The following is a 14,146-nucleotide window of genomic DNA, read 5'->3' as shown; positions in this document are numbered from 1 at the left end:
GTGGAGACATGGTATCACTTGTTTCCTTGGTTTGTAGGTGTCACGGACCAGGTGAACAGGTCTGATAGAAGCCCAAGTGCAGGGGATACGAGGGGCTCTGTCTGTACCCCACGATGCATGATGGCTTGGGGTTGTTACAGACAGACGCAGAAAATAAATCACAGACAGAAGATGCTGATAAGAGTTGTATTGCAAACGCTGTACAACAACATAAATGATAGAAAGTCTCTTGGCTGGAAGCCCTCTGGATGGGGCACAAAGGGCAGGAAGCCCTCTGGATGGGGCACACAGGGCAGGAAGCCCTCTGGAAGGGGCACACAGGGCAGGTTGCCCACTTGCAGGGCACTCGACTTGGGAGTCCACTAGTGGGGCGCTGGCCGCAACTCAGGAACAAATTCAGGAACCAAAACAGGAGCAGATCAGGTATCAAAACAGGCAGTCCTCTTAATAAAGGCTGGTTTGATCAGGTAATAAGGAGCAGCTGGACATGATAAACACTCAGAGTGGTTCAGAGTGACAAGGGTGGCCACTAGTGGTTGGTAATGGAAATGAGCAGCACAAAGTTTAAACAAATGCAGACAGCGAAGGGTGAAACGTTACAGTAGGTCACTTGCTTTCTCTGGCCATTAAGATTCTTCTGCCCAACTGGGCAAAGTGAGCAACCAATCATCTACTTTCAATTTTTAAAGCCTCTTCCTCTCACTACATTTCATCCATAGGCAGATCTCTTCCCAGATATTTAACTGGTGAAGTTTAGGTTGCATGATATTAAATAATGAAATGTAAAACTTTCAGGCAACACTGTGTCCTATCTTCTTCAGAATCAAGTATAAATGCTTGTAAAGAAGATGCAACAATAACCGCATTCCTGGCAGCCTCTAATTTCCAGGTGCAAGGTTTTCAGAATGGGGAAAGTTAACTGAACAGTATAAGCCAGCCAAAGTGGAGCAGATGTGTGTTCACACAGTGCACATTTAAATGTTTTTGTAACGTTCTGGAGCCGGCTTTAAATATTGCATGCCCCCAGGGCCGGCCTTAGGGGTGTGCGACCTGTGCGACCGCACAGGGCGCCATGGTTGCAGGGGCGCCTGACCGAGAACTTCACGAGCAACCGCTCGGCGCCCCTGACCGGGACTTAGATTAAAGCATCGGTTTTTTTTTTTTGTTTTTTTTTTAAACTTTATTTAACATCATTGATGTTAAATAAAGTTTAAAAAAAAAACGATGCTTTAATCTAAGTCCCGGTCAGGGGCGCCGAGCGGTTGCTCGTGAAGTTCTCAGCAACCACTCGGCGCCCCTTACTCTCCGTGACTCCGTCGCGGTGCCAGCATCTCATGTTGAGCGCCGGACTATACCGGCGCTCAACATGAAATGCCGGCAGAGCGAGAAGACGGATGCCTCCCGCTCTTACCGCAGGACTCCGGCAACATGGTAAGTGGGGGGGGGGGTTAGTTTGAAGGGGCAGAGGGGGGGGTAGTTTGAAGGGGCAGAGGGGGGGGTAGTTTGAAGGGGCAGAGGGGGGGGTAGTTTGAAGGGGCAGAGGGGGGGGTAGTTTGAAGGGGCAGAGGGGAGGGGTAGTTTGAGGGGGGGTAGTTTAAAGGGGCAGAGAGGGCGGGTAGTTTGAAGGGGCAGAGAGGGGGGGTAGTGAGGGGGGGCGCCAGAGGAGTAGTCCGCACAGGGCGCCACAACGCCTAAGGCCGGCTCTGCATGCCCCCCAACATGTATATGAATGTATGCGTTTGTAAGCTTGTGTGTGTGTGTATGGACAGGTGTGTAAGAGCAGTAGGGCTGCAACTAACGATTATTTTAATAATCGATTAGTTGGCCGATTATTTTTTCGATTAATAATGTAATAAACTTACAATTTACACTTTCACTTTCACTTTGTAAGCTGTGTGTAAGGGCAGTGTATGTGTGTATGTGTATATGTGTGTTTATTGGCAGGTGTGTGTGTAAAGGCAGTGTGTCCTGGGAGGGAGGCTAACATAAACCTTTTTTTAATTTAAAAAAAAAAATAATCTCTGCTGTCTTTGACTACTCTTCCAATGATACTCAGTCAGCATTAGGGTGGACACTTGGCTGGCAATCATAGGAGTTGTAGTTCACAGCTAGCATCTGCAGCTTTACTGTTGACTGCACTATGATGATGCTCAGCCAGCTTCGTGGAAGCAGTATGTCTGGTTGAGCCTCATGTGAACTGTAGTTAACAGCAGATGATGTGACAATGCCTAGTCATGTGGACACCTGGCTGGCTGATCATCATGGGAATTGTAATTCATAGCTAACATCTACTGTTAACTGCACTTCCCATGATGCTCAGCCAGCATCATGGAAGTAGTATGTGGAACTCGATGTGTTCTTTAATTTTTAATACGCATGACTGTGCTGACAAAAATGTAGCGTTTTAAGTAGCGATGCAAGCGCGGCATTGTAAAGTGCAACCATATTGATGCGTTCCGCAAGAGTGATTAAAAGTGTCCCTCTTTCACATTTTGAAATGTTGGGAGGTATGATATTGAGATCATAACGTTTATAAGAGAAATCAGATTGAAAAGCCTCAAGCTGTTCCATGATGTGCAGAGAGCAGAATTATGCGTGAGTAACATGCCTGAGATTAGTTTGAAGACTAAATCACCAGGACATCATTAACAAACAGTTTATATCGAGAGGACAATTTTACCACTTAAAGCAGCAAATATGTCAAACGCAAAACCGAAAACACAGTAGGCATCACAAGGACCTTGCAAGACAACGTCATAAAGCAAAGTGAGAAATCAGAATGAAGGTTTCCATCTTTGGGGGGGGGGGTTAACCTTTGAGGATTTCTTACAAATAAGTTAGCTTTCTGTCAAAATCCTCTCCCTTGACAGTAACAAAACTCAAGATGGAGACGTTGCTGATAAAACACTGGTATACTCACAGGCTGTTGTACAAGCAGCGGGACAGTTTCCTCCTCAGACATACCTTTATACAACAACTGCAGGCTATCACCCAGCAAGCGCAGCCAATGCCAACATATACTGCTAAGGATCTAGTACTTGGTTAGACATTAACCATGAGATAAAAAGGTACCTTATTAACCTGATTCAAGGTTTCATAGCGAGTCTATTGACACAGCTGTATTGTATTGTGCGTGTATATATATATATATATATATATATATATATATATATATATATATATAAAACAAAAACTAGTATCTATTGATATTTTCATCTGCGTATATACTTTCAAAACTAGGGCAAGAATGCAACCAGGTAGAACTGATGTAAAGCTGTAAGGTATATAGTAGTTGCACATAAAAGGAAAGCAGATAAATCTAGCTAAAAAATCTATATAAAACAAACCCAGAAAATAATTGTATGCATCACTGTCTACATGACAAATGATAAATTTAGACTTTTGCCATAGCTTTCTATATACCGTATTTGCTCGATTATAAGACGAGGTTTTTTCCAGAGCAAATGCTATAGACCTTCAGGGTAGGAGAGTCCCTTACGAAATATGGAGCACAGGAAGTCTAAGACTTGGCTTATAGAAATCCAGCCGGAGGGGACTGATACAGCTCCATGGGCAGAAATTCCACCAAATTTTATCATATTTGATTCCTGCTTCCTACTTTTCAATAAAGTATATGCTACTTCTTCAGAGAGAGACCAGTCTGGACTAATCCCTCCCTTTCAGAAGCCATGCTGTCAACTTTAGGTATCAGGGATCTGGGTGGAGAACAGGCCACTGTCGTCGTAGTCTTGGCTTCATCTCTTCATCTTCTGGGACTCTCCACAGACAGACGGATGAGCTCTTGATACCAAATCCTCTTGGGCCAATAGGGAGCCATCAGTATCACCAGACATGTGTCTTTCGTGTTCTTTCGTATAACTCTGGAAATGAGAGGTAAAGGAGGTAAAACGTAACCCAGGCTGAAGACCCACTCCTAGGAAAGGGCGTCTATGGCTACAGGTCGGCCCTCTGCCGACAGGCAGTAGACACATCTTGGTGACTGCTGTGGCCATAAGGTAGACACATCTTGTTGACTGCTGTGGCCATAAGGTAGATGTCCGATAAACCTTGCTGTTCTGTAATGTGAAGGTAGAGTGGTTCAGACTCCATCCTCAAGAAAGGACTGGACTTTTGCTGAGGAGAAGCCTGCAGTAACATTCACTTTCCCCCGAACGAACACTGCAGCCAGATGGGGAAGATTCTCTTTGGCCCATATCACTATTTTCTGCAGAAGTTCCCCTAGTTAATACTCCTTGAGCCTCCCTACTTGTTTTAGAAACTCAACAACTGTACGGTTTTCTGACAGGATTTTTACTGCTCCACCTCAAATTCTTCTCTGGCACGACTGAAGGGTTTTCCAGAGAGCTAGGAGTTCTAATATAAAGATGTGTAAGCACTTCTCTTCTGCTGACCAAAGTCATTGTTGGATGTCTTCCTCCAAAAAGGTAGCTACCCAACTGCTTAGGCTGTGTCTGTCGAAATATAAATCTAAGCAGGTTCTGTCCAATTTAGTCCCGTTCTATCATGCCAGGAGTCTCTTACCATGAAAGATGGAATCCGGTGTCAGGAGACAGTTGACATGTGCAACAGGAACCAAACCTACTCACTGGAGATGGGAACAGTAAGTAGGAAGGTGAGTGAGTGCACAAGGGCAACATATCCAGAGGCAAGGTACAGATAAGGGTGAGGCAGAATCGTTGAATGCTGAGGTCAGGACTGGCAGAACAGGAGTGAGGTCAGGAACACAACAGAACAGGCAAAGCAGCAAGACAGGCTTAACACACTGGTGGCTCCACAATCAGGAAGCATAGACTCTGAGGAGTGGGTTTACATAAGTTGTTAATTGTCCTTTAATTAGAGAAAAGTAGGATGTTTAGTGGCTACCGGGGTGATGCTAGGCAACTGTGAGAGGTCACATCCCCTGGGCAACCATGTACATACCCTGGTCAAACTCAGATGATTAGTGTGATTTAAACAGTTATACATTTCCCCGGGAGGTGGTGGACAGGTTGTGGACTTTTAATCATTGTAAGAGAGCTTTATGTGGTTGTACGACAGGCAGAGATCTTCCTGATGTCAAGGAGGACTCAAGGGGATACACGTTCTCAATATCTGCAGCCACCATCTGAGAGAATCACATGCTGGAATCACATTCTTCTTTGATAGAGAAGGAAGTGACCGATAACAGGCCCTCAGGATAAAATTCTGAAGGAGGCACATGTGTAGAAGTGCCCAAAGTCAAGTCTTGTTGAAACCAACAGTCTCAGAAGGTTCATGAGTAGAATGGAATGGAAGAGCGGCTCCTCCTTTATCTCTTCCTTTCTTAAGAAAGCAGAATAACAGATCAAAAGGAAGGGCCTGGAACTGCAAATGAAAAACACTCTGAAGAAGGAATGGTAATAGTCCTGAAGGTCGAGTGTGGCTAAGAAATCCAGCTGAAGCGCTACGGTGGAGTTGACCGATTCCATAAAAAATAAAACGGTTCAGTGGTCCTTTGGAACCACAAAGAGGTGTGATTAAATGCATCTTCCTCTGATAAAGCTCCAGATAGGACCCAGAGTCCAACCGTCTGAAGTGATCGAAGTCACTTGATGAAGAAAGTCCTTCAGCCTGCCCCCCACTGGTCTGCTTGTGGAATCTTCCTGCTTGGTAGGTGCAGTTCTCCCTCTTCCTCTGAATGAGCAAAATCTGCAGATATAGGCAGGGGCTTCCTCTTGGGTAAAGAATGCTCGTCACTGGTAGCCTTCTTTAGAAGAATCTCAAGTTACTTCCGCAATAATTTACTGGAGAGATAGTGTTTGGAAGCATTATCTGCAGACCAGGACTTTAACCATAATGCTTGTCTGGATACTACAGACAAGCTCTGGCTGCCATGTGGACGGATTCTATGGCTGCATCACAAAGAAAGTAGGCGGCACCCTTGATGTCCGAGATGCTCCAGAAGAGAATTTCCTTCCCTGCACCTTCCAAGATGCCCTCTTCCACCTGTTACATAGTTATATAGGCTGAAAAAAGACATGCGTCCATCAAGTTCAGCCTTTCCTATATCTGTTAATTTGTTGCTGTTGATCCAAAAGGTGGCAAAAAAGCCCAGTTTGGCTCTTTCCAATTTTGCACTAACCAGGGAAAAAATTCCTTCTTGACCCCAAAATGGCAGACAGATTTCTCCTTGGATCAATAAGCAGTTTCCCCATAATTAAAGATTATATCCCCGAATATTATGTTTTGCCAAGTATCCATCCAGTAGCAGTTTAAATGTCTGTACCAGAAACGTGGGTAAACAAGCCCCGCCAGAATCTAAAAAAGATTCTTAACGACTGCCTCTGCTGCCTGTGGACGCTGACCTCAGACGCAGCCTGCCCGCGCACCAGAGGTGTGTCACGGGAGTCACTCCCTGCCGAGGAAGCTGCCCAAATCCCTGCTGTCTGTAAGTACCAATCATGCCTTGAGTGATCAACAAAAACCCCCTGGGATGTGAAAATGAAAGGCCCTGGAGAGGGGCAGATAGACGCTCCCCTGCTATGACTGCACCTACCCAGCACATGGCAAGAAAAACACTGAGGGTAAAGGAGAGGTTCTGTGCTTTTTATTTTTTCCTGCCCTGTCCGTATAAGTAGAGCCATCTCCTGTGCTACAGGGAGTGACTAGGGAAAACAAAAAAAGTAAGAGTGCTCTCATTTTATGTAATGGAAGGCAGAAATGAAAGCTTTCAGTGTGTCCGATCAACTGAGGTTATAGCAATTTACAGGCTACAGGCACATACTACCCTACTTACCATGTTAACAGAGTGATTTTCTGCAAAGTCCTCCGTCACTTGTCCTTGCTGTAGCTGAGTCAAAGAAGCGGATAGTTCAGTCATTCGGACTCAAAGTGTGAAGAGGTTTTCAACAGAACTTGATATAACCTGAGAAAAATAATGCATTACTATGATTACATGTGTTCATAACATTGACAAAGACTTGAAGTCCTTCTCAAGAAAGATTTAAGCTGATACTAAAGTTTATCACCATGTTATATAGCAGACAAATCCACATTAATAATTTAGTATAGCTATAAATAATGTTAATAAATATCCACACAATCTAATCCTGTTCAACAGTATTTTCAGTTCTAGAGCTTGGATTTAATATCAGTCGTTGGAATCGAATAGGAGGGCCCTCAAACATTTGTTTCTGTAGTCCAAATTGTTATGTGATGTGCTAGCGGTCGTTTCCTGTTTGGCCACAGTACAACTGAATGTGATGGCTACATATAAATCCAGAAATACAGTTATAAACCTGAACAGTCATTGTTTAACCCCTTAAACACTAGGGTGCTTTTCAATTTGCCCCATGTGTTAAATACAATTTACAACATCAAGGTATTTCAAATGCATGTATTTTAACCCTTTCCATGCATGAATTCACACTCTTTTTACAGGTAAAAATGTAAAGCCCCTGGTATACATCACCACCAAACATCCAAAATAGGTGTTCAGCAACATCTCCCGAGTACATCGACACCACCCATACATGGGTTCAACTTGGAACATTGATATCTTGTCATGGGGGGGGGGGCTTTTTTTTTTTTTTTTTTTTTTTTTTTTTTAAATGATTTTATTTTGACATCCCTATTTGGGAAAACTGACTTGCATCAGTGTAGTACTTTAATTCAACCTGTAGGGGGAGACCAAAGTTCTCAGGAGGGTCTGGTGATGGTATATGCATTAAAGTGTATTTGATTTACTCCCCGTGACAGGAAAAAGGCCTGGCCCTGATTGGATCACTTTTTTATTTTTTTATAATAAGACAATTTAGAAAGTCCTTAAGGATCATTTGAGAACTTTTAATAATTTATTAGAGTAACTGGAGTGATCAGTGCGCCCAGGACAGACTCTGGAGGCTGCATTAACAGTTGTACAGAAATGTTCCACTTTATTCAACAGCTACTCTCCGATACTGCTACTGAATAAGGATAAAAAAATGTTTGCAAAAATCTTGGCCCTAAGCTTACAGCATACTCCTATTATCTTTTACCAGTGGAGTGCCATATTTTAACTGCAATAATCCATCTCTAACTTAAATCCTTTGCCACCTCTTCCATAACAATAAGGTATTTATATCTCAATATGTTGTGTTTAATTCTCTCAAGTACACCAGATTTCTTAATGTCCCTGTTTTTATACTATAGATTTTATTTGTCTTCTGCAATCAGCAGGGATTCGTTGACATATACCTATTCATTGTACACTCAGCGCGCCTTGCATAAATGTATTTTCTCTTATTACTCTTCATGCTAAAGAAATTCATTCCCACTTACAATAAATGGACAGCACTATTGGGATGCCTGACCACTATACCAACAGGGACTTTTATGACATTGCATTCTAAATAAACAGACATTAACCCCTGAACGACAAAGCCCGTACATGCAGTGCAACATGATAATGACAAAGCCCGCGATCGACGGCTTTGCAGCATCCACGGAAGCCTCACAAGTAAGTGGATCCAGGGAGGAAAGCCCTCCACGCAAGAAAAATGTCTACACACCCCTGTTAAAATGCCAGGTTCTTGTGACGTTAGTGAATGAGACAAAGGTAAATCATGTTAGTGAATGAGACAAAGGAAATCATGTCAGAACTTTTTCCACCTGGTTGCATACGTGTGCACACCCTTAAACTAAAACTTTGTTGAAGCACCTTTTGATTTTATTATAGCAATCAGTCGTTTTGGGTAGGAGTCTATTAGCATGGCAACATATGCCCACTCTTCTTTGCAAAAGCGATCCGAATCTCCTGTGCATAGCCCTCTTCAGATCACCCCACATATGTTCAACTGGATACAGGTCTGGGCTCTGGTTGGGCCATTCCAAAATGTTAATCTTCTTCTGGTTGGATGCGTGCTTTGAGTTGAACTTCCTCTTTATCTTCCTAACGGATGCCTGAAGGTTTTGTGCAAAAATTGCCTGGTATTTGGAACTGTTCATAATTCCCTCCACCCTGACTCCAGGCCCCGGTACCAGATGAAGAAAAACATCCCCAAAGCTGCCACCACCATACTTCACTGTGGGTATGGTGTTCTTTGGGTGATGTGCAGTGTTGTTTTTGTGCCAAACATACCTTTTGGAATTATGGCCAAAAAGTTCAAGCTTGGTTTCATCAGACCATAACACACTTTCCTTTTGGGGTGTCTTGATGTTTGTTTTTGCAAACTTCAGCTTTGGAAGAAAAGGCCCCCATGGCCTATTCATATGAAGAATCCAGGAGATTGTTGTCACATGTAGCACACAGCCAGTACTTGCCAGAAATTCCTGCAGTTCCTTTAATGTTAACACTTCCACTTAGGGGTGCCCGTAATAATACAGGGAAAAAAATAATACAGAAAAAAATATGACGGTGTAGCCAATAATAGTACGTGTAATTTATCAACCAACGGTAAGTATTGCACTCAGTATTTCTTTCATATTCAAACCTTTCTCGATATCTTTCCATCTGGAATGATAGATAAAAGCAAGAGAAAAGGAAAAACGATTGCGCAGTATCTTTCTCAGGTGTAAAAAGGTAATGATAAATTGCACTTGCAAAATGTTGAGCACCTTCAAATATGTGCTATAAGGCCATATATCCTCTAATGCAGTAGACCTCTTGTAAGCCTCTCTGACCAGTTTTCTTCTCGTCCTTTCATCAATTTTGGAGGGACGTTCAGTTCTTGGTAATGTCTCTGTTGTGCCATATTGTCTCCACTTGATGATGACTGTCTTCACTGTGTTCCATGGTATATCTAGTGCTTTGGAAATTATTTTTTACCCTTCTCCTGACTGATATCTTTCAACAATGAGATTCCCCTCTGATGCTTTGGAAGCTCTCTGGAGACTATGGCTTTTGCTCTGAGATGGAACTAAGGAAATGTCAGGTGTGTGTAGACTTTTTATATCCAGTTTAATTATATTACACACAAACACTGACTCCTGCACTATACATACACTATCCATACTACATACCAACCTGCCTCACCTCATGGACACCAGCCACGCCACTGCCTATCTTCTACCATTGTAAATCCTGCACCCTATGCTTTCCTACTGGCCGTGATGATGCGAGTGCCGTGAGGCATCCAGCAAGGTCACATAATGTTACACCCCCCCCCCACAGGAAAGCACAGGGAGCTGGATTCATGATGGCAGCCCTGCAAAGCCCCTGGAGCCAGGAAGTGGTTTCTAGTTGCCATGTTGATCCCTGGTTTGTAGAGTAATTTCTTACAACTGCATGTTCACACACACATTCTATAGAGACCTCCTTTGATGTCAGGATTTCATTTTTAGTGTATACATAGAATTTTTATTTGCACATGAATATTTTGGGGTAATGTTTGTGCGTCAGTCATAACTAAGAATGAATTTACAAGGAAATTGCTGATTTTTTTCTCATCAGATGGTCATTGTTAGTTACATTGTTAGCACCATCATGTTCTGCAGTGGGCAAACTGGGTACTCAAGCTTACATCTGTATTAAAGAACTAGAGTACAGATGTAGCAAATGATCCTTAGTGACAATTCATTGAATACATTTTTAAAGGGAAAATATATTTCATATAGTGTTTTCCCCTGTAGATTTTTGCAATGTTTGCATATGAAATACTTAAATATAAAAAGATAAAGGTGCATATTCTACATCAACTGAGGTTAGACACTGACTAAGATGATTTGTAGTGCTTTCAGACTTCTGCTAACAGGAATAGAGACTAAGTGGCCATCCAAGAAGCGTGTGTCTTTGCCACAAACTGCAGATGTGGCAAAGTCAATTTAAATGTTAGAACCTTTAAAGGGACAGTTACATGAACCTAATTGTGTTAGGTGCTCGAGCACACATGCATGCTAGCCTTGCCCTCCGTCAATAAGCATGTAATATCTGGAAGAAACTAGAAAGTAAGAAGCGTCTAGTATAATAGTAAAAACCACTGACTCGCAGACAACAACTCATTAATGGGGAACTCTCACAGTGGTTTCCTGCATGCATCATATGCCAGTGCTCCTCCTTCAAAAGACATGCAGCGTCAGGTAAATATACCACAGAGGTATGTTTCAACCGAAGGATAGACCTCTGCGATGAATCGAGACTCAGATGGCGTCAGATCTCTAACCTCCCCAAAAAGGCAATAGAGCTAGGGCCCACCAGGGAGTTCCACCACTCACATAAGGCCCCTGACCACAGGTTGCCAAGCCAGGACCAGGCACCCTAGACTTAGTTGTCCTGGGCCAAAATACACCATGGTTTTAATTCCACAGCAGATACTGAGCCGTGTGCCAACTACAAATGTTTCAGTACTTTACTTTTAACAATGGTCCTTTTCAAGTCACAATGTGTTTCTACTTCAGAACTGAAGGTGTGTAACAATGTGAGGGTGCAACGCTACTTTTCGATGAACTTAGACATTGTCACTGATTTAGATGATTTGTAGTGCATTCAGGCTACTCTTAAAGGAGCAGAAACAGATATGTGGCAATCCAAGAAGTTGGAATCTGCCATACTAACAGTTTGGGGCAAAGGCAAAGTTAACTTAAAGGGACAGTGATGTGCAGATTGTTCCCACATTTCATTGAGGCAAACTGTGCCATTTCACTGACCAATTAAATAAGCAGATAAACTAATTTACATTCCCAGCACCATCATATTTACCTGCAAACAGGTTCATACATATGCATTAGAACAACCCTAAATGGCCTAAAGTTCAGAGTGAAAGCAGCAGTGACCCCTTATATACAATCACTGTGCAAAACCTCAAGACAGGCTAACTTTCCAGCCCAGGTGATGCGCAGAGTGTTTTTCATAGGATGTCCGAGAGAACATTTGTGTGTATATACTGGTATTACACACCAGCAACAACCAGATTTACTACACCTTAAAGAGACAATAATAACCATTTTCTACGTCTTCCAGGGATCAGTGTTTACTTCACTATTGTGCTTCTCTTAGCTCAACAAGTGCTGCTTGACAGATACTTGACATTTAAAGTACTGATGGCTGTTTCCCCGACTCCTTTACATGTTAATGCTCCCAAAGCTTTTTCACTACCAGTAGGATTTAGCATAAACCCCTGCTGCTGAATTCTGTTCCTTCCAATGGTACCCTAGCGTCTAGAGTGCCAAGCTGGTTAACACGCCATAAACTCCAAGAAGGGAACACCCAGCCAAAACGCGGAGAACTGCTCACAAAAAATATGCGGTAGGGCAAGTAGTAAGAGCACAGCAACTGCTAAATGAATTTACCGTTTTGACACGACTACTACTTTAACGGATTTTACGGTTTGTGTATCACCAGAGTTTCCATCGTCTTCTCCTGCATGTCCTTTTATTATTGCATAAAACCTGCACTCTATTTTTCAACAGATCCGGGAACAATACACAGCGGCCTAATTATTATTATTATTATTTTTTTTAAGTATCTTGAATCACTTTTTTTCTACATAATTAGCACGCAGTTTACAAGCATTAGTTTGTGGGGTGCATCCAACACAATATACATTTTTCTATAGTTGGTGTGCCCCTTTGACAGCATTGGAACTTGTTCTTTTCCTATCTGAACTACTGGCACTAAAGCTGTAGTTACATCATTCTTACCATACCTTCAATTACTATGAAATCAGCAGGCAGTGGCTGGGCAATCACTTTGGGCACAAAGGGTAAAAAATGGTGGACTACGGCGACAGATTATAGTACGATTGCCCAGCTGCCACACGCTTTGATCTGCTTCAGGGGGGAGTTGTAAAAGAATAATGAGAAAATTGGATACCTTTGGCTAGATGTGCCACACATAGGATTCCATAGACCAGTGGTTCTCAACCTGTGTAGCCTCAGGACTCACATTTGTTTTTTGTCATTAAGTCGTGACCCAAAAATAACCTCAGAAAAGATGAGGGAGTGGAAAGGCTGCCCGCGGGCTGCAACAGGGAGATGGGAGGAGCAATCAGAGAAAAACTTTATTCAGATCCCACTAGGAACAGACAGCGACCGCAAACCAATCAAGCAACTCGCTTTGCGGTCGGCGAGTAATACTAAAGCGCATGCCGGACCGGAAGCTGTCTGATGGCCCTGATTGTTGCGGCCGCTGTCCTGACAGCCTGCTGCTCGCGGATTGCCGCTAGAATGTGTAAAGTAGCCCCAGGAAAGTGACATTTTCCTGGTACGCCTCCAGTCCGGCCCTGACCCTCCGCGACCCACTGAAGACAGGGTTGCGACCCACTTTTGGGTCGCGACCCATGATTTGAGAACCACTGCCATAGACGTATATTTGGGGGGATTTAACAATATTAGGAGCAGTGTTCCCGTATTTACGTTTCAAAAGTTTCTCAGTTGGCAGGCTCACTGGCACTCAGAATGTGATTACCGTTGTACCGAGTAATTTAGGCCTTTAGTAAAATAAGTTAAGACATACGGTACTATTTGTCAGCAATCATTCCTCCATCAGGAAATGTAACATCCCAGAAGCGAGCACTTCCATCACATGCACCTCCTCCTATATGTAGGAAACGGTAATATTATATACATCCGGCCATGCATTTTAGCAGAATTTGATCTTAAATGTTGATTTGTACAAACCTTTTAAATGACTAGGTAACCGCCTACTGATCGAGATCATGGCAATTTAATGAAATAAAGTATCCCCATCATCTGTCTAAAGCATAAAGGGGAGCTTAGAGGAGAACGAGCGCCTGTTAAAAGCAATAGCTGTTCGCCTATTATGTGCCAGCACAGACAATGGGGGAAATGACCACAGAAAACAGACGTTTAAGGTGGTCGAAAAAACACAGCATAAACATAAACTACGTCTGGTAAACATCGCCACGCTCACCTTATGTATGTAACTCGTCTCCGTTCTCCGGTATTTACGAGCAACAATCCCTCACTGAATAATGCGGGATTCCCTAGTCAGGTGTATACAACTCGGAGAGCTTCCGGGTTGAGCCGCGCCCCGGAAGCCATTGGTTGTCTCGGCTCTGTCGCCATGTTGAAATAGAAAAAAGAAAAAGCGTCCGCCGAAATGAAACGTAAACGCCTGTTTTCTTAGTGTCCTGTTTAACCCCAGAGAATGTCCGCTAAATGGAACACTTGGTTATTAAATAGTACCTTAGACAGGACGTGTATGAAGGTTTCACCGAACCGCACTAATATA

At 43.0% G+C, this 14,146-nt stretch overlaps 1 protein-coding gene across 2 annotated transcripts in view; it reads right to left on the bottom strand.

Moving 5' to 3' along the window:
* Nucleotides 1–13,866, bottom strand: part of PSEN1 (presenilin 1) — a 31,576-nt gene extending 17,710 nt beyond the window's left edge. The window contains exons 1-2 of one of the 2 annotated variants that reach the window (XM_053474866.1): nucleotides 13,826–13,866; nucleotides 6,776–6,904 (exon numbers count right to left, since the gene is read on the bottom strand). In XM_053474866.1, coding sequence (XP_053330841.1) covers nucleotides 6,776–6,859 — 84 coding nt within the window. In that variant the 5' untranslated portion in view covers nucleotides 6,860–6,904; nucleotides 13,826–13,866. Of the gene's footprint in view, nucleotides 1–2,920; nucleotides 3,118–6,775; nucleotides 6,905–13,825 lie in introns of those variants that run through there. The other variant, XM_053474868.1, reaches the window with a different exon arrangement.
* Nucleotides 13,867–14,146: the final 280 nt, after the last annotated feature.

This window comes from Spea bombifrons, chromosome 9, assembly GCF_027358695.1.
Source record: "Spea bombifrons isolate aSpeBom1 chromosome 9, aSpeBom1.2.pri, whole genome shotgun sequence".
NCBI classification, from domain to species: Eukaryota; Metazoa; Chordata; class Amphibia; order Anura; family Pelobatidae; genus Spea; species Spea bombifrons.
Note: the sequence above shows the minus strand (reverse complement) of the source record. Positions and strands in the feature narration are given on the sequence as shown.